The sequence below is a fragment of the Protopterus annectens genome, chromosome 7.part0 (assembly GCF_019279795.1).
Source record: "Protopterus annectens isolate FY-2018-M chromosome 7.part0, PAN1.0, whole genome shotgun sequence".
In the NCBI taxonomy this organism is placed as follows: Eukaryota; Metazoa; Chordata; order Ceratodontiformes; family Protopteridae; genus Protopterus; species Protopterus annectens.
This window is the reverse complement of record NC_056739.1, coordinates 447,719,224-447,741,572: the sequence shown is the minus strand read 5'-3', so window position 1 is coordinate 447,741,572 and position 22,349 is coordinate 447,719,224. Positions and strand designations below refer to the sequence as shown.

The following is a 22,349-nucleotide window of genomic DNA, read 5'->3' as shown; positions in this document are numbered from 1 at the left end:
AAATGGCCAGTGACAATTACCACAAACCTCTCACAGACTGGACATACTCAGTCAGGACAAGGGGAGTTTCTAAATCTTAATACCTTTTAGGCACCTGTTTTCCAAGGAAGTGTAGCAGGTACTAAAGGGAGCAAGTAAATCTGCTAGTAAATGGAAAGGATTTTATAGCTGGTGAAAGGCTGGAAATAGCACCCTTTCAGGGTTGGTGTTTCTCATGTTCTACTATAATACAAGTGGATCCTTCTTGTGATGTTAATTCTTCCTCCATTTGAACCAGATTCTGAAGCTGGCTTGAAGTTTTTAACATGGAAAACAATGTCATTTAGTGCTCTGACCTCAGTAAGAAGAGTGTCTGAGTTGAAAGTTCTCATGGTTGGCCAGCCTCATCTCATTTTCTGCAGACACAGGTTTTCCTTGAAAACGAATCTTTCAATTATTCCTAAAGCTATATCTGAGTTTACTTTGAGCCAAGCTATCATCTTCCTTGTGTTCTTTCTTGAGCCAAAAATGAGGGTAAAAAGATAACTCTACATCTTAATGTCAACAAACAACTCAGGTGTTATCTTGCAGAGCAAAACCTTTCAAGAACTCTTTATCATTTGTCCATTTCTTGTGAATGAAAGATAAAGGGCAACCTGTGTCAAAGCAATTTCCAAATGGTTGTATCATGCTATTCCCTTTTGTTTTATCCACCACCACAAGGCAATTTCAGGCTGGGTAAATGCCCATTTTACAAGGGCCTTGGTTCTGTCTGTGGGTTTTTGGAAAGGGACAGATTCTAGAAGTATTCTAGAAGCAGGAAATTGAGCATTGGAGCATCTTTTACAAAACAATATAAGCTAAATTCCTTGTCCATGTCTTGGTCAGGTTTTGCTAGGATTATTCTTCGTGGGTTCCCGGACCCTTATCCTTCCTCTTCCCAGTCAGTTTAAACTATAATAATCTACCCCTATAGCTAAGGCTACTACAGCAGTGATTGTAATGAAGAACATAGTACAGTTCTGCAAGTAAACTTAACATAACAGTAGATGTTCAAATGATCACTGCTGCAGTAGCTGTTCCCTCCCTCCACTGCTCTTAATTTTGTATTTTTATGTTGCCAGGATGAGGACCCATATTTATATTTTCCTAATATCAATCTTTTGTGGAGTTTAGCCTCCCTCTCCCCATTGTCATGAAAGCTCTGAAAGGCTTGGCACCCAAACCACTTCTTTTTTTTCAGCTCAGCTCAAGATGACTAATGATTTGAGTGATTGGAGAGGTTCCCTGAAGGACTGGAAGCTGGCCGGCTGTTATATTCTTGGCAGGATATAACCAATACAGCTTAGGGTACTGTGGCAGTGATCATTCGAGCATCTACTGTTATGGTGAGTTTACTTACAAAATTGTACTTTATTTACAAGTACTTTATTCACAAATAATAAATATAAATGCAAGTACTTTATTCAGAAAAATTCTGGGCATCAGTGAACAATATCCTCCAGCCCAGAAAAACACTACACCCCCACCAAATATAGAAGGTACAAACTTAGACATAGCCTCCAGTTTCAACAAATATTTTACCTCCTCTATACTTAAACTCATAAACAACACAAGTCCCACCAGCTCTCCACCATCCTCTAAAGCTCAAATAAACTCTACCCCCTTCTCTCTCAAGCCAGTACCAGTACAGTATCAACCATTCAAAAACTCTTAGCTAAACGCAAACCTACCACCCTTGCTGCAGACAATCTTCCCTCTGAATACCTTCAATTAGCATCCATGGCCATAACTTACCCCATTTCATTACTAATAAATAGATCCATTACTGAACACACTGTTCCATCCTTGAGGAAAACCTTATTCATCATTCCCCTTCACAAGGGCAGCCCCTCTTCTGACCTCTCTAACTACCAACCCACTGCAATCTTGTCACCCCTATCAAAGATTTTAGAAAGGTGCATTCATCACCAACTTCTCACCTACAGTACCTCATCTCTAGCAACCTACTATCCAAAACTACAAAATCAATCGATCTCAACTGCCAAAGGTGCCCCAAGGTGGTACAACAAAGTAGGAAAATCTTCAAGGCACACCACCACGAGCTTGCACTGTGTCAACAGTGATAAAAACACTCTTTAGTCAAATAAAACAATAAAAGTATTAAAAACACATGAAATTCTCAGCTGAGATAAGCGCTTTCGGCTTCTTAGGGCTTTTTCAGATCGTGTGAAGATCTGAAGAAGGCTTAAGAAGCCGAAAGCACTTATCTCAGCTGGGAAGTCCATGTGTTTTTAACACTTTTATTGTTTTTCTTTGAATAAGGAGTGTTTTTATTATTGTTGACACAGTGCAAGCTCGCAGTGGTGTACCTTGAAGATTTTCCTACTATCCAAAACTCAACACAGCTTCCGCCCATTTCATAGCACCACCACTGCCCTAATTAACTTCACCAACACCATAAATTCATACAGAAAGCAAGGCAAACTAGTCTCTGCTACATTTCTAGTCTTATCAAAAGCATTTGATGCAGTCTCCTACAATAAACTCTTAACCTGCCTCTCTGAACTCAACATCAAAAGTTCCACCCTGCTCTGGTTCAGTAGTTACCTGAACAACCACCTTCAGTCTGTTAAAAGGCTTAACTCCCTATCCCCCCCACTCCCTGTCACACTTGGCATACCACAAGGTTCAATTCTTGGCCCCCTCCTTTTTAACATCTTTACAAACCAACTTCACTTAGCAACCACAAAAGCTAAAATAGTCCAATACGCTGATGATACAGCCCTGATCTGCTCTGTATCCAATATGCAACTTCTCCAACAAAAAGATCAAGAATCCTTCACAGAGATAGAAAATTAGCTAAATATATCCCAGTTGATATTAAACTCAAAGAAAACACAACTTATGCTGTTCCACCCAACAAGGACTAATGACCTCACCTTCTCCATACTCTCAGTAAAAAAAACCCTCAACTTCCCAGTCCCAGAGGCCAAGTTACTAGGTCTTACAATCGACCAGCAACTAAAATATAACAAACATATATCTCTAACTATCTCCAAAGTCCACAAATAGCTAGGGACTGTCTATCGCAGCAAAAGGTACCTAATTTCTGAGTATAAAATTGCCATAGCCAGAACCCATCTCTTATCAACATTACTTTATGCATGCCCAGTGCTAACAAATCTAAATAAAACTGACCTGAACAAACTTTCCACATGTTACAACAAAATTGCCGGGTTTGCAATCGATGCCAAATCATGCTCCCACCACTGCCAGTCCCTACCTTAATTACACTGGCTAGAATTTCCCAGTCTATTATGATAACTACCAACTCAACCTAGCTCACCAAATCCTATACTATTCTAAGAAAACCCCAGCCCTGACTGGCCTTCTAAAGTTCTACAATTCAAATAGACAACTGCAATCCAGTAACAAAGCTCTGACTGAAAATATCCTATGTAAAAACAGCTCTGTGGAATCTTTCTCTTCCCTCATGAAGTTGTAAAAACATGGAATACCCTGCCCTCTGACCTCATACTACAAAATTCTACCTCAGCTTTCAAAAACCTCCTTAAATCATACCTTTACACCAACCATGTATGCAACTGCAATGGACCCCCCTGACCCCACTACAGGATTCTATTTCCTTATGCTTCTGGGGAAAACAAATACTGTGCTTTACTAATGCTCAATGTATATATTGTATATATTGTAAATATGTTCTTACTATGAAAATGCATTGCACATATATTGTACCTATGCTACTCCATGAATATGCTTTGCTCACAAATTTGTACTCCAACTTTATATTTTTAACTTGTTAACACTTATACAGCATGTTTCCTAACTGTCGTTACCATGTAAACTCTGTAACCTATCACTGTTACCATGTATAACTCTTTATTCTGTTACTGTATGGAGCTTTTCTCCCTAGAACTCCACTGAACACAGACACTAGCAGTCCAGCTGGACTATCCTGGTAAACAAATGTTAAATAAATAAATAATAAATAAATTTAGCGCACTGTTGTTATTTGTTCTTAACAGCCTAGGTGAAATCTGTGCAGCATTTTTAAATGCCTTTGAATGTAACACGATACATTTCTCTAATAAAATACCTTAAATATTTTGTTGAATATAATGAAAGACAGCTTTGAAGGCATGTTTTGCTCATTTAGGAAATTGTCCTACTACATAATCTACAAAGTTTCTTGTGTGCAAGTTAAAAGGGGGACTGACAGCGATATCTCATATGCTGTATTAAATAATATTACATTATTTGTCTACATTACTAGGAAATAATTTTGATTGTAGTGTGACTGATATATTTTGTTGATATAATGCTTTTCTCATCTGTATATTTTGTTTGCCTGGGCAGTACTTCATGGTGATATGAAGAGCTATTCTAAGTGTTACTGCTCCTCTTTAATATTGCATATGTGGGTACATGGTATTTCAGATTTATGAACATATGTAATAAATTAAAATGCATGTAAGAATATTTTATAAACATATACAATAAATCAGTGTGCACTTCATTACAGATGTATGAATATTTTAAGTCACAATTGTTTTATGTTTACTGGCAACCATTTAGTACTTAAACCAGCAGACAAAGTATAAAAAAATATTGCTATATAATGTTATTAGAGGCAAGTTTGCTTACAAAGCCATAGCAAATAAGCAGATTGTCAGTACTGCACAACCCAACACTAAATAAAGCACAAACAGTTCAGAACAAGCACATAGACTTGCATAACTTACATATACTGAGGCTCTTAAAACTAACCTACCTAAACCTCAAATGCCTCCTAAATGTCACTTAAAAACAAATATTGTCAGCAGCCTCATAAACACACATCACAGGGAACACCCACTATGAAACATGCATCTGCCAGTCACATTGAATCAATTTAAAAGCCCGTAAGGCAAACCTCCACACAGCCCTACATCATAGTCATAAATGACTCTATAGTTAGAGACTATCAGGTGTCAGGATTCACCACCTCATGCAACTACTCGGGCCTTTACACCACAAGTAAACCTGTGGTGTAAATGACTTGAAATGCACATCCCAGAACTGTATGAAAAGAGGGTTCCCTTTCACAAGCTCGAGTTACTGAAAGCTCGAAATTCATAAGCTCGAGCCCAGAATCTTGAGTTTCAGTGACTCGAAATTGTGAAGGGGAGACAACCAAAAAAAAAAAAAAAAAAATGGAAGTGTAGTGCTACATGTATGCAGGGGGCCGAGTCCCCCTGCACTCTCCTTGCTGAAATATACCAGCTCTGTGACCGCACTATAGCAGAGGAACAGAAATTCTCCCGTTGTGTGCTTCTGTATACAGCGTGGAATGGGAGATTTACCTCATCCCCGTTGTAGTGTGATCCCGGAGTTGGTATATTTAAGCAGGGGGTCTGGGAGGTGCAGGGAGGCTTGCTCCCCTAAAAAAACATTGTAAAGACATTTTTGCATGTCTTTTACATCCGCTTTAGAATTTTGAGTTGCTGAAAACTTGAGATTCTGGGCTCGAGCTTATGAATTTTGAGCTTTCAGAAATTCGAGATTATAAAGGGGAACCAAAAAGAGACATGATGGAGCTCTCGGAATATGTGTTTGAGGAAGGTATGAATCTAGCCTTGAGCAGCAGTTTACCATACTCAAGAATGATGCTGCAATACAACAAACGATTATTGATTTCAAGAATTGGTTTAGCTTCTGATGTCACTCTATGGTTGTACAATATATAAGTCTGGAAGGAGATGGTAAACAGTCTAAACTGCTTTGCCACAGATGGCCTACACCTCTTTTCTCAAAGCTTTTGCATAATAGCTAAATCCTTGTCAACCATCATAGAGCGTTTTTAGGTAATTTCAGTCTTTTGTAGCTTCCAGCATAACTAAACTGAATCTGGATAACTTTAAGGTATGGCTGCTCAATGCTAGAAGCTTCAAACACCACTTTCAATAAGCATTCCTTACCCTGAAAAACATCAATATATGCATTTTCAAAGAGACCTGGTCCAAGAGCATTGAAATCACCCCATATTGCCTCTCTCATGTTCAGGCCCACCACATTAAACAAAGGCACTAAAGGTGGAGGTGTCGCCATATTCTAAAAAAAAACACTTAATCTTCAGAATTGACATGATGATGACCTGAAGCTCCTGCATGTCCAAATTGCTCTTAAAAAATCTCTTATCTCATCATAGCTAACTATAGAACTTTCTACATGACCCTGTTGGCCCATACCCTCTACCTGACTAGTATGGAGTCCCTGTGCATCAAGACAAACACCATTGTCTTTTAGGCTTCAACTATCCCTCCATCAAATGGGAGACTTATACAGCCCCTAACATGCAAGGGAGCCCGCAGGATTTTTTGCAGGGGGGTGCAAACCCAGAGCCCCACCCACATAGCTCACCCCGCCCCCTGCCAACACAGCCCCGCCCAAGTCCACCCACCCAAGCCCCACCCACACAGCCATTCCAGTGTCCCATTACTTGGCTATTTCTCCCCATTTACTGTAGACACTGTTCAAATCTGTGTGCATACTGTTTTATGCTTTAGTTCTACAATGATTACAGGCAGTTGGATTTAATTTACAACTTTTATTTCAAACATTATAGCCCAAACACTGAGACATTTACTAAACCTAAACAAAGCAATAGTCTTACAATGAAAACAGACTTGGCATTAAAGCTTCTCTACTTTTGAAACTCACATTCAATGAAACAGCATTGAAACCCACATTCAAAGAAAATGCATCTGGCCAGTGGCAGGTTATTTACCTTTGAACTGTTTTCAAGCAATAGGCTCCTTGCACACCGTTAGGGCCATGCAAAAGTTATTAGATTTACCTGATTGTATTAATTATAATATATAATTGAATTATATCCCTTGTATTATACAGCAGCACTTGTTTGAGTGACTCTGCTGAAGTAAAAGTAATCTGAATAATTCCACATTAAAGATATCTGAAACTAATGAAGATGTTGTTGCTGTATATTTCTGTGTTTCATTTACAAATTCAGTGCCTGTTGCCGTCAAAGAATAAATTGCCTATGTTAAATTAAAAAATGGTAAGCTGGTATATTGCAATAGAAAATGGATGACAAGCTGAAAAACAGGTTCATAGTTATTAGGCATCTCATCCAAAGGAGGGCATCCTGAGGACTGCAACATACAAATGTATATGCTGTAGGAATAGAACCTCAAGCCTTTACATTAAGATGCAAGTATTCTACTTGTGGTGCTACTAACATAGCTTTAAAACGTTATACCACAATAGAGATACCATTTGCTAAACAAAACAGTTGCACATTGTAAATAGACTTGGCATGAGCAGCAGTGAACTTAGCTTCCTTAAAACTCACAGTTCCTTGAAAATGCACTTGAAAATTCCACCTGTTAACTCTAACTTGGGCATTTCACTTTCTCACAAACATACCATACCCTCAAGGCCTCAACCTTAGTGCAAGAAATCTGGACAAAGCCTAAAATAAATAGGGACAGATTATAAATATGGCTCTCAGAAACTTAGAAAATTGCAAGAGTAACAGGATTTGTGTTGGTATGCATTTTTCTAAATGACATGACATCTAAAACTGAAATGTCTCATTTAGCAACTTCAATCCTTTTTAGGAGGAATATGGGGCAAAAATCTGGACAGCTGAGGGGTATGCTACCTCCCTCTAATACACACACCAAATAATTCTGGTCAGACAAATTAGTTCTGGGAAGGTTGCACTGAACGGCACCGTGCTTGAGCTGAAGTGGGTGAAATCCTGGTCAGACAAATTAGTTCTGGGAAGGTTGCACTGAACGGCACCGTGCTTGAGCTGAAGTGGGTGAAATCCTGGTAGCCAGTGATAACTGATCTGCAGCTCAGCATTGTGGAGCATTAAAGCATTTTTAGCAGAGCATTGTTTCATCACTACCTATTGTGTTTGCACATAAGCTGTAGTTATTTTAAACATTTGCCTTTTTTGATTACTACAGAGTACATTTACCCACCAGAGCTATTGTGTTTTGACTTCAGTGTGGAGCTAGTTGTTGCAGGGCTTGGCTTTTAAATAAGGTAGCAATGCTTATTTACCATATACCATTAAAGCCACCCTGACCCAACTACAAGTGTACTAACACACAGACACTGCTATAAGACACTGGTCTGCAATAAAATGTAATGAGCTTCTGAAAATACTGTAATCCTGTCCTTTTATTACAATGAATATAAAATACTTCGAAATAAGGTAAAAAAGCTCAATCTTAAGACCGACAAAACTACTTTTCCACACTTCAAAATAATAAAATCAAACCCTCAGAAATTTTGGAAAGGTATCTCTACTCTACTTAACCCCAGCAAACCAGATACCCCTACCCCAGACCAAAACGCTCCTGACCAAGACTTGGCTACCCAATTTAACTCTTTTCATTGAATCCATTTCCAAATTAATGCCATCTTTCTCTAACACCACTACACTGCTACTACTTCCTCATTCCCATCTACTAACTCCCATCCCTCCACTCCTCCTACTACTTCATCAGCTTCATCTGCCCCTAATTCTCCCTCTTCACACTCCTTTTTTCTCATTTAAACCTATACCCAACTTCTACTATAAAGAAATTCCTTATGAAACTGAAGCCATGCACCAATGCTCCTGATAACATCCCTTCTTACTTTCTTGGCAAAGCTGCTGAAGCAATCGCTTACCCTATTAGCATTTTAAATCAACTGCTCTATCCAAGAATGTATAGTACCCCAAGTCTGGAAAAGGGCCTTTATCATACCTCTACATAAAAGGTGGCAACAACAACAATGTTACTAATTTCCGCCCCATCGCTATTCTGTCCCCCATCTCTAAACTCCTAGAAAAGTGTATCCAACTACAACTCCTTCCACATCTTAGATAATCACCTACTAACTCCCACACATGGAGTCAGACCACATCATAGCATTATGACCGCCCTCCTCTCCTTCCTTGAAACTGTAAATAAAGCCCGCGACTCTGGCCAAATTGTTTCTACCCTACTACTCGACCTCTCTAAGGCCTTTGACACACTCTCACAGCCTGCTACTAACTAAACTTTACCCATCTCCCTCCTCCTTGAACTGGTTCTCCAGCTACTTATCTAACAGATCTCAAGCAGTCAAATGGAAAAAGGCCACCTCCTCATTTCTAAATACTCCTACTGGGGTACCCCAGGGCTCTATACCGAGTCCCCTTCTCTTAAATATATTTATAAATGATTTCCACAACTCTATCCCATTCTCAGACATCATCCAATATGCCGATGATTCTGCTATTATCTGCGCTGCCACCTCTATCCCCTCACTCCTAAAACTGACTCAAGATGCTTTTACAACAACTGAGCAATGGATGAAAAGGAATCACCTAGCACTCAATGCCTCTAAAACCAAATTAATGTTATTCATCCCTCTAAGGCAACTTCTTTCAATATAAACACATTCCACATCTCTAGACAAAATAATCTACTCCTGGAACTGGTGTCAGAGACCAAGTTACTTGGGGTCCAAATTGATACCAGCTCAAATTCAACTCCCACCTACAGTTAAATATCAAGAAAACCCGGTATGCTTTACCGACAAAATCATTACCTTACACCTGCTACCAAAATCACCCTCTACCTCATTTCTTATCCTCTCCCTTCTCTATGGAGCTCCACTCCTAACTAATCTACAGACCTCCAACACAACTTTCCTCTTGCTACAACAAAATTGCCAAGTTCGCTACCAACCACAAGTCCTCCACCCACCACTGTTCCTCTCTCCAAAAACTAAAATGGCTAGAGCTACCCAGTTATCTCACATATACTCAACTAAATCTTGCACATAAGCTCATTTTCAACCCCTCCCTTTGTCCCTCCCTTTCATCAGCCTTTAAAATGCACCTTCCTGCAAGAGTATCAAGATCCAACAATCAAAATCTATTAGAAGTATATAAACCAACTAGTCGGCCCAGGCAAAAATCTTCTCCTTGCATGCCTTTGGAACTCCCTACCACCTTCCATTCACACCACCCCCAACCATTTTATATTTAAAAGATCTCTTCACTCACATCTAGTATCCCAGTGGGAATGCTCTTGCTCCCACACCACATAACACTTGCAAACTCCATCTTCTTTCTTCCTCTGTTTCCTCCTGCAACTTTCCTAATTACCCACCCTAACTCATACATATTATTATTCCTAGAATAATCAGAAAGAATATACTAGGCCACACTTCCCAAGTATTGCTTCCCTAATACGTTATTGCTTCTCAGTACTTTTGTGCATTGCTTCCTAATATGTTATTATTCCTCAATATTGTCATGAAATGCTTCCAAATATGTTATTTCTCAGTGCTTTTGTGCTAAATTTCCCTTTAGTCTGTATTACCTATTAATTTCATCACTAGATTGTACTCGCTCTAGTTGTATTATTTTCAAATTGTTATTTCTTGTATGATTAACTTCTGTGTAATTGTATAATTTGTATATCTATTAATAACCTACTTAGTTTTGGAGCTTTTCTCCCCAGGACTCCATTGAAAACGGGTTCATTTGGCCCAATGGACTATCCTGGCAAACCAACTGCAAATAAAATAAATAAAACTGTCATATGCATTTCAATACCCAAGGCTTATACATTATCTAGTCATGTAAATATTCTTTGCATGGCAACAACGAAAAGGCTTTCAATGCTGGTAATTCTTTAACAATATACTTACTAAAGCTTACTTGCATCTTACAATATCCGACAAGCCTACTAAAGCTTACTTGCATCTTACAATCTCCGACAAGCTTACCTGATGTTCATTAAACCATGGCTACTTAAACAGAGCAACAGGGCACTGTGACAGCATACAGTTCCAGAATAAGAAGCATAAATCAACAGTACAAAAATCTGATAGAAAACCAGAACATTTTGCAAAATCAAGGACAGATGAAAAGCCACGGTCGTATTTGTGATCTACTTTGGATGGGGGAATACTCTGCACATTTACACTGCATAACTGCTCCTTGCCTTCCATGGACACATCCAGAGCCACTACAATGGGGAGAGTGGGGTGCAATAAGTATGTCACAATTTGAAATGTCTCTGGCAATAAGTATGTCACAATTTGAAATGTCTCTGGCTGACAGTGATGGCTCTGACACTCATACCTCTCAACTTCAGAGCAAGAAATCTGGACAAAGCCATACATAGAACTAGAAGTGTGACAAGCCCAAAAATAAGGCCAATTTTTAAATATTGCTCTTATAACTTAAATAGAACAGGTAGATCTTGCATTAGTACAAGTTTTCTGAAGGGTATGAAATCTGAAACTCAAATGTCTGCCATTATTTTCTAACTTCAATCTTTAATGACTTGCCACTAATTTGCCAGAAAAACACAATTTTATGAAAACGGACCAAAATGTGATGCAAAATACCTGTCAAAAAGGGACACCTTTTAATATTAACAGTTAACTTGAAGCAGCTAACAAAATAAGAGCATCCACATGCATTTCTGAAATAAAGGTAATCTATAAGTGATCATTACAGTTATATATAATTGTAAACCCTCCACATTTTCTTCCAAAATTGCCATTTTGGAGGAGGGATTATTAGGGAGAGCAACATTTTGAGCCAGAATTGGGGACAATTGAGATGTTTGGATATTCCTAATCTACAAAGTGATTTGCACGTACCTCTCAACCTCTTAATGCAGGAAATCTGAACAAGGCCAAATATATTGGGGAACATACAAACACTACTAAAAATTGCTCTTGTATAAACGTAAAGACAGTCTTGCATTAGCATGCATTTTTCTGAAGGTTATGACATCTGAAACTCAATGTCTGTCATTTAATGGCTTCATTCCTAAATGATTTGCTAGAAAATCACAAATTTGAGAACAAACCAAAAATAAGCAGCAAATATCTATTCATTCTGCAAAGATATGGACAACTGAGAGGTATAGTTCAACCGGGGCTGTCTGAGCTTGCTACCCCCCCTCACAAAATCATGGTCAAATGGAGCCTCCCCCCTGCAGCCATTCCAATGTCCCATTTATCATAAACACTAATGTGCATACTGCTTCACTTCTGCGATGATTTAGGATTTCATTTGAAAGTTTTATTTTGCATTTTACAGCACAAACCCTAATACATATCTGTTAAAGCAATGCAGTCTCACAATGGCCAACATTAAAACTTCTCTGCTCTTGAAACTCGCATGCATTGAAACAGCACTGAAACCCACTTTCAGAGAAAATACATTTTGCCAATGGCAAATATTAACTCTGGGCTGTCTACAAAATCATAGGCCCCTCGAACATAACATACACATGCTCTTCGATACACCTTCCTGACTGTATTACATTATATTCCTTGTACAATACAGTACAGTTGTTAGAGGGCATTTTAAATTTATTGTTTTGAACATTTTTCCAGTAAACAATGAAACAAAAAGCATCCACTAATGACAAAACTGCCCAATTCAGAACATTTCCATCATAAAAAGTCTACTCAAGTCCACCAGTATCAGTAAAAAATACACCATCTCTGAAGTAGTAAACTCCACATTGAAAAAATTTGTAACTAATAAAGAGGTTGCTGCTAGCAAACACTTTATATGTCATTGTTTAATCTACAAATAAAGTGCCTGTTACTCTTGAAGAATAAATTGCTTTTGTTGCATGCAATAAAAATGAAAAGCTAGTAATACCACAATAGGGAATGGATAGCAAACTGTTAACAGGTTCATAGTTACTAGGTATCTTTGCCAAAAGACTGCAGCATCCACCCCTTTACAACACAATACAGCATCAGCAATGCATTTACCTACTGTGGGAGTAGAACCCACAGCCTTCAGCATCTAAAGCAAGTACACTATCTGTTGTGCTATTAACAATGCAAGCAGACTAAACAGAAGCAGCACTAAACTTTTGCTCCCCTGCAGCTCTCAGCTCCTTGTAAAATCTACTCCGACACCCAGCTGTATCTCTGAACTTTTCAGCACAAGAAATCTGGAAAAGCCAAAATTTATTGGGGGGGACAAAAGGCCAAAAACTAGGGACACATTTTAAACATTGCTTGTATAATGTTTGAAAGTTGCTAGAATAAAATGCTGCGTTACCACCATACATTTCACTGCCACGTCTTGAACCCAGGGGACCCCGTGCAAAACAGTCAGAGCAACATACCACTACGCCAAATAAACTGTTTTGTGAAAGAGGAAGACTGAAACTTAAATAGCTACCATTTAGTGAATTCAGTTCTCACCACAGCACAGCTGTCAGCCTCTTAGCACAAAAGACCTGAACAAAGCCAATAATGGGTGACTACTACAACCACCAAACATTCAGTGAATTCAGTTCTCACCATAGCTCACAACCTCTTAGCAAATAACACCCGGACAAAGCCAGTAATGGGAGAATATAGCCCCCAAACATATTCAGTGAAATCAGTTCTTACCATAGCTCTCAACATTAGCAAAAAACCTGGATGAAGCCAATAAATACCTGAACAAAGCCAATACTGGGTGAATACAGCCCTCAAACATATTCAGTGAATTCAGTTCTTACCATAACTCTCAACCCTAGCACAAAACCTGGACGGCCAATAATGGGGGGGGGGGGATACAGTCCCAAACACAGGGATACATTTCAAATATCCATCTTGTACACTTAGAAAATTGCTAGAATAAAAGCTTTTGTTAACATACACTTTCTGAAGAATATGAAGTCTGACAAGTGTCCATTTTTTTTAACTTTTGTTAACCAGGAAAGTCTGACTTTGAAAAAAAAAAAAAAAAAAAGCTAAGTTTTAGCAGAGGCCCAGGGAGAAACACTCCAGACAGCCAAGAATAAAACCAGAGAACATGTAGCTGTCAGGCAACAAGGACACAAATGCAGAAACCACAGATTTTATGAGGAACAGAAAAAGTATGAGGGAAAATCCTGCAACATTTTCACAAATGGTGGTGGGTAGGGAATTCAGGCTCTTGCCACTTGGGCCCAAGGTACAGGGTTCAAGCCTTATTCACTACCCACCACCATGTACACCTGGGGCATTTCACACACACACACACACACACACACACACACACACTACCTGAAACATCTTTGTTTGTTTCTGCTAAGTGTCTGGTCCTGCTCTCATCTTCTGTTTCAGGTCCCGCTCCCATCTTCTCTCTTTCTGAAAGTGCTGCCGCTTGCTAGGTCCCGCCTGTGTGAGTTCCCGCTCACAAACCTTAAACTGACAACGATGATGTCAGCACGCCTGCGACTGGACTATTTGGACTCCTTCTTAAAGGAGAATGTGCGTAAAAAAAAAAAAAAACTTTTTTTTTTTAATTATCTAGCCGTAGCCGATTCCAGGGGGGTGCAAGTGCACCCCCTTGCACCTGCCTGCGGGCGCCCTTGCTAACATGTATGCCCAGGGATTTCTGAACTTATTAAATACAGACTTTCTTGACCAGTTAGTCCACATCCCAACTAGTGGTTACAAAATCCAGCACTTGTTCCTTGCCAGTATGGAGCATCTCTGCTCTGTACCAGTTGTAAACTCCTCCCTAGGCAAATTAGACACATTTCACCTGACGACTGAATCCAGAATCGTCTACCAATACCTCCATATTCAAAGATTATACCATGGCTAATTTACAAAGAATAAGTGATGGCCTTATTAAATTCAAAATCACATTCAAACATGATGACTCCATTGCATATGCAGAATCCTTTACTGGCAAATTCTATGCACATAAGAAAAGCTGTATAGATGCAACAGTCCTCCTCTGAAATAAACACAATGCCATATTTACAAATAAATCCCTGTGGTGGAACTCAAACACAGAGGCTTTATAATAGAAGAAAAGAAATAAAATCTCATTGCAGGTAAAAAGTAAATGTCAAAAATGTTCTTGCAAAACTCAGTAGGGAACTCTGGTCCCTGATCAAATCAACCAAAGCTAGAAATGAGGTAAAAATAGCCACCTAGGCAAAAGACAGCCAAAAATCCTTCTTTAACTGTTAGAAACCTTATAAACAATGCCCCTCTAATAGTAAATGATATCATATACTCTGACCCAGAAGACATAGCAAATATATCACCCCTTCCCCTACATTCAGAGACTGGTTTATCCAGATCTGTACCTCTAACCCAAATCTGCTAAATCCTCAAACCACTATTCAATGCCAAGAACACTGCTTCTGTGGTGCTCGACAGCATAGCAGGATGCCTGCTGTCCAACCTGTAACAGATCTGTCTGACCTCATACACAGTCTATTCAATTTCAGCCTCCAAACAGGCTTTTTGTCAGATGAATGGAGGACAGCAACAGTCATCTCCTTTCACAAAAGTGAGACATCAGTAGACCCTGGTAATTGTAAACTTATAAGTCTGACCAGCCTCATCTATAAGGCTATGAAATGATCATTATGGAATTAATGACATGAATAACCAACAAACACTTGACCTTAGTCAATCTGGTTTTGTCACTAACAGATCCTGCCTACATAACCTGATTGATTTCTTTGAGAAGTGTACTGGAGCAATGTTGGAGGGAAAATTGGTACAGACCATATATCTAGATCTCACAAAAGCATTCAATACCAAACCAGACTCTGGTATCAGTGACAATCTCTCCCAGCTAAATGTTAATCTCTACATAACTCACTGGATAGCAAATTGGCTCATTAAAAGAAATTAGGGTGGGACGTCAACCTCCTCCTAGGTTTCACTCCTTGGGTCTCTCCTGTCTGCCATTTTCTTGTTGAACCAAATTTGCAAAGGACTGCAAAGTTCAAACTTGGGTCCATCATAAACTCTCCAAAGGATACCAAGATCTTGCAAGAGGGAATTTCCCCAAATAAATAGCAGGTGAAAAACTATGAACTAAAATTAAATTATAAGAAATGTATAAGAATGCATGACATCCCTTTTAACTATAACATTGACAACACACCCCTGAAAATTGATCCAGTAGTTAGGGACCTGGGAACCTATGTAGACAATGAACTGTTCTTTGAACACCATGAATCTACTGCTGTAAGAAAGTCAACTTTCATTGTCCAGCTTATTAGTAAGGGTGTGGTGCTCAGCTCTAGGGATGTGCTTATTTCGGGTCCATATTAGATAAGCGAATGTTCATCTTAGCGAACGCTCACATGAGCAAAAATCCAGGAACTCGAAACTGCAATTGTGGGGGGCTGTGCCCCCCACCCCCCCTAAATATCTATTCCAACTCCGAGATCACACTACAGTGAGGAAAGGGCAAATATTCCCATCTTCACTGTACCGCGATCTCACAATTGCGGTTTTGAGTTCCGCAATTTTCTCTCATGTGAGCGTTCGCTAAGATGAACTTTCATTCATCTAATATAGACCTGCTTATTTCACTGTATTCACTTATTATACTGATCATTGAATGCCCCCTTAAGTAGGTACCTGTCCTAACACTTGACATAGTTTGAATGACCACAATACTTTCTCATCAAGAAAATTGAAGGGCTAAATCATATGAGCTGCATTGACTGTCTCAAAGCCTTGTCTCCTCTTCTTGTTATTATACAGGTTAGTGAGGGCTGATCCCTGCTGCCTATACATAGCCCTTTCCTTTCAGACCCACCCCATATCTACACGTCCGGTGGTTGCATAAACACCCACTCAGAGCTTAATCTGCTCTGCAACAGAATCATCCTGCTGTCCACAGAAAGCAAATAATTTTTCTTACTCTTTTCAAACATAATCTGGATGAGTAGATGTGTAACTAAAAATTCACTCCTGTTCTAGCACCTCTGCCCTGAATGTGTAAATATCTGCTTTGCTCAAGGTTATTGATAATAAAATACAGGAGCTAAAAAAATCATTGGAATGTATGTCTGTACTTATAAAGATCTTCACATATCAATTGTCTAGTAAATACCTATGAGCCTATGTGACTTATTGGATAGCAAAATGGCTAACAAATAGAACACAGGAAGTTAGGGTTTACAGCTGTACTTCCTCCAAAAGAACTTGTTAAGATTTTATTATTTAATACACTTTTTAGTGCAAGTTTTTAAGTGTTTTTGTAAATGTTATTTATATGTAAATCATCAGTGGACCACTAGAGGGGAGCGTAGTTCATACTTCTTTTAAACACCATATAAAATTAAATTATCGTCTTATACATTTAGATTATAAATACAATTTTTTTTAAAAAAGGATTTTTTACATAATTAGCATGTATAGGTATAAAATTATAGGATTTTACAGGCAGAATATTTTACTGAAAGGTTTTATTGTGTAGTTGTTGTTGTCTTTCGGCTTTTAGGTTAGGGGTCGCCACAGCGGAACTCCGGTCCGCTAATGATTGGCAGTAGATTTTCATGGACACCAAGGTGCCAGCTCGACGTTCAACCTTCAATGAAGGCATGCCCATTTACGCATGTCTTTCGAATGCCCACACAACCGTAGGGAGGACATGCAGACTCCACACAGAAGGCACTCCCCGCACTCCAGCCGAGAATCGAATGGGAGAACCTCTTGCTGTGAGGCAACAATGCTACCGCTAATGGTCATTAATTCTTAATGAAAAATGAATGTTAATTATTTTATCGGAATGTTATAAATTAAAGCAAAATTAAGGTAGAGTATATCTGATGAAGTCTGATTGATATGGACCAAAAATGTGGTGAATAAGTTAAGCGTTTTGTTTTTTACAATAAAGTTCATTTTTTGCTTATATTGGTTTGAGTTCAGTTGTGATTGCTTCTACTGTACCCCTCAGTACCATTTTGGGTTATTACTGATGTTTTGTGGTTTTTGGTACTGGCCCCTGGAGAGTTTTTTTGAGATCATCCCCCAAAAGAACTGTCATTAGCAGTGTAGTCCAAGGTTCAGTCCTTGGCCACTCCTCTTTAGCATTTACTGCTCAGAGTTCAAAGCTACTGTTAAGGTTTTTTGGCTAGCTAAGTTTGCAGATGAGTCCATTCAGGTGGACTAGAATTTGTATTTTGCTTTAAGTTTTATATTTCCCATTGTCTATTTCGTACCCTTCATTGCACATATTGATATGCTCTCCTATATTAAAGGCAACAAAATAAATATGGAATTGTGAGAGACCCACCCCCTAAACACTAAGGACATATATATTCTGTGCTTACAGTTATTTTCCCTTGGTTCATGGATGTAAGTTTGTATTGGCCAAGTACTCCCTAGATTTATAAAAGTAATTTTCCCAGACAAGGGCTGTGGGCCAATTTAATGAACTACCAGAATTAGTAGTGGAAAATGGAATCCACAAAGCCATTCGTAGCTGGAGAAAGAGTAAGGGGAAGGAATACAGGGAAAGTATAATGTTAAAGGAATCAAGCAAATATAATGGAAATGTAATTATTATCTTCTATGAAATTATTGGTTAAAAATATACAATAATATCACACAGGATGGAAAAAATGAATCCATCATTTATTCCTGTGGAATACCGCAATTATCAACTGTATTGAATTCAACTTATTAGTAATCCAATTAAAATGAAATGATTTAAAATAATTTGCTGAATTAATGCTTTTAAATGTGCACTGCCACATCTCCATAATATCTTAAATATCCTGATACGAGATTGACTAAATATTTGTTACTTACTTTGGGCCAGAGGAGTAGTCGCTACCATCAGCCCATGCCCATACTCCAGTAGCATCCGATAAGCCAATCCAAGTATAAAACGGGACGGTTCTTTCTCTCAGAAAAGTCTAAAACGATAACACAAAACAGCTTAAATATAAATTTTATAATGATACTCAATATTTTATATTCCTGCTATTCTCATTCCAAAAAATGTTGTGGCATAACAAAGTTTACTGACTGCAGTTAGTACCCATGTCTTACTGAACTGTCACGAATGGAAACCCCCTACTCAAGTCTGAATAATTCTTAGAATAGGAACATTCAAGGCAATGAACTCATAGAATAGGAAACAATTCTGCTTAGCTCCCAGGTCAAAAGAAAAAAACAGCAGCAAACACCAGGGTTACCAATAGCAATTATTTTCTACAATATTTTATGCAGCCAAGTAATATTATATTCCAGTTTTATGCCATCCTAAAGAAATCTATTTTCTCTCATTTTTTTGTCATTTTATTATCCTGAGTAAAGTGGTCACTATACAACTCCAAGTGCAAACTTTGCTGCCATTTCTACATTTCAAATGTCCCCAGTATTATCTCCTTTCATCCTTGTTATTGTGTTTGTCCTGCTGTTTTCATCCATGGCTTTATCTCTCTCTCTGTATATGTATATGTGTATATATATATATATATATATATATATATATATATATATATATATATATATATATATATATATATAGTTTTACTTCATATACACGAAATGCTGAAATCTCGAATTTCAGCATTTTGAGTCCATGAAGCCGAAATTTTAGAATAGCATAAGTGCGAATGTGAATATGTTGAATCCACGCTTATGCAGTGATGCTACGTTACGGGAAGTGTTTGTTTGGGATGTTTGTGTTCGGACTTTCAGGTGGGTGAGTGTATGTGAGCATTTTTGGAATTTATTTGTATGTGTGATGTGTGTGTGTGTGTGTGTGTGTGTGTGTGTGTGTGTGTGTGTGTGTGTGTGTGTGTGTGTATGTGCGTGGATGCGCAAGGGACTGTAGAATGTGTGTGTGTGTGAGTTTTGTTTTTCTCTTTTTGTGCAATCTCGGAGTTAGTATATATAAGTAGGGGGTTGTGGGGGGTGCAGGAGGGCTTGCCCCCCTGCTTTTGGTTAGTGTAGGTATGTGTGGTATTTTGTTGTGTTTATGTTTTTTGTGGTGTAGCTGTTGTGGTTTGTGTGTGGTGTAGTGTATGCTGTGTGTTTGGGTTTGTGATTTCGGCTTTGTGGGGTTTCGGTGTTGTGATGGTTTCGGCTTCATGGACTCGAAATGCTGAAATTCACAATTTTAGCACTTTGGGTATACGAAGCGAAACCATATATATATATATATATATATATATATATATATATATATATATATATATATATACACATATATATACCACTAATCCTTCCACACATATTAATCTCCATGGTTTTATTCAAACTATCAACTTAACGACCAGAATCAACAAACCAACCAAAAAAGAGAGCACCTTAGACTGGATACTTATAAATAAAGACCCGCATATTTATAATGTAGGTACCTTACCAGATGATCTAAGTGATCATATGCTAACTTATATAAGACAAAAGAATGATATCTCTATCACTCCAGCCTATAGGATAACATGAACAAAGAAACACTTTAACCCTGTACTCTTCCAAAATGAACTCAAAGCTTGTGACTGGAAACCTGTAAAAATACTCCCACCAGATGAAGCTGTCAAATATTTTAACTCTAAATTTCTTGCAATCCTAGATGAGCATGCACCCAAACGATCTATTAGAATAAAGTCCAAACCAGCCCCCTGGCTAACAAAAGAGACTAGACAAAAAATACTACTTAGAAATAAAGCTTGGGACAATTGGAGAACTAACAGAACCTCCCCTGAAAGACAAACCTTTAGACAGCTGAGAAACATAACTAAAAAGGCTATACTCTCTGACAAAAGAACTACTATAGTAAGCTACAACAAACACACCACAAGAAGCCTCAGAAATTTTGGACTAACATCAATAGACTCCTCAAACCTGGTCAGTCTAGCACACCATCCCCTCATGATGCTGATCATAACACTCCACTTCAAATAGCCAACAACTTCAACACCTACTTCACAGAGACCATACAGTCCCTATCTAGTCAGCTTTCCACTGATAACATGAGGCTCCCTTCTTCTACAGCTGGATCTCTACCAACTTTTAGATTTCATCCTATTTCAACAACTTTCATCTACAAAATCCTACTAAAGCTTAAGCCTTGTACTCCTTCAGCTGACCAGTTACCTTCTGAATATTTACAAATAGCAGCCAAAGTTATTGCCTTTCCCATATCCATCCTACTCAACAGAACCATTAATGAAGGCATCATTCCAGACATCTGGAAAATCTCCCACATCATCCCCCTACATAAAGGTGGTAAATCCAACAACTACTCTAATTACAGACCAATAGCTCTACTATCACCTTTAGCTAAAGTCATGGAAAAATGCATTCACCATCAGTTACTCAACCACCTAACTAAACACAATATTCTGTCTACCTGCCAGCATGGCTTCAGGCCATTTCATAGCACTACCACTGCTCTACTATCTTTCACTGACACCATTAATAAGAACCGTAATAACAACATCCACTCTTCTGCTCTCTTCATCGACCTTTCAAAGGCTTTTGATATGGTTAATCATCCCCTACTTACAAATACTCTTGAACTTCTTGCTCTAGACCTCCTAGTTATACAATGGTTCAAGTCTTACCTTAACAACAGGCAACAGGCAGTTCTCTGGGAAAATAAACTATCATCCCTCCTACCAGTCACCCTTGGAGTCCCCCAGGGCTCCATTTTAGGACCTCTTCTCTTCTCTTTATTCATCAACATCCTTCACATAGCAGTCCCTGAAGCTACCTGCATTCAATATGCTGATGATTCCACACTTATATGTTCTGCTAACTCCACATCTGAACTACTCTATCTAACTCAAAAAGTATTTATCTTAGTAGAAGACTGGTTCCTAAAACGCTGCCTTCTTTTGAATGCCAAACAAAAACAAGCTTCTACTCTTTGCACCCACCAGTAGGCCCTCTCCTATTGATTTCTCTATTATATCTAACAACGGTACCCTTATCTCTCCCGAACACACTACCAAACTATTAGGAGTCACAACTGATAACAACCTTAACTTTGATATGCATATAAATAACACCATTCAAGCAGTGAACAGAAAAATTGGCTCCTTATACAGAATCAAACCCTTCCCAACTCCTCTAGCTAGAACCACCATTGCCCACTCTCACTTAATCTCAACTCTTCTCTATGCTTCTCCTATTTATACTAATCTAAAAAAATAATCTTCTCAAACTATCAATCTCCTATAACAATATTGCCAGGTTTGCCACTGGCAATGCATTTCAAACACACCACTGTCTGAATCTTAAGCAGCTTGACTGGCTTGAACTCCCTAACATGCTAACTTTTTCCCAACTCACCATTGCTCACAAAATCTTTTACCAACCTAATAATACTCCAATTCTCGCTAACCTCATTACCCCTAATAACAATCTGATTTCTCTATGCTCTTCAGGTAAATTACTTGCTAGTATAAGTAAGTCCAATAACTTGTCAGGCGACAGCATTTTCTCCAATACTGTTGGGAAACACTGGAACCTTCTACCTACTAATCTAACTCTACTTCCATCACTGTCACTCTTTAAGCAAAAACTCAAAATTCACCTAAAAATCACACTGG

General features: G+C 38.5%; 1 protein-coding gene across 3 annotated transcripts in view; it reads right to left on the bottom strand.

Annotated features, from left to right (window-relative positions):
* Window positions 1-22,349, bottom strand: part of LOC122806528 (C-type lectin domain family 10 member A-like) — a 305,649-nt gene that overhangs the window by 30,442 nt on the left and 252,858 nt on the right. For all 3 annotated transcript variants that reach the window (XM_044077028.1, XM_044077030.1, XM_044077029.1), the window contains one exon: window positions 18,592-18,698. In XM_044077028.1, coding sequence (XP_043932963.1) covers window positions 18,592-18,698 — 107 coding nt within the window. The remainder of the gene's footprint in view (window positions 1-18,591; window positions 18,699-22,349) is intronic.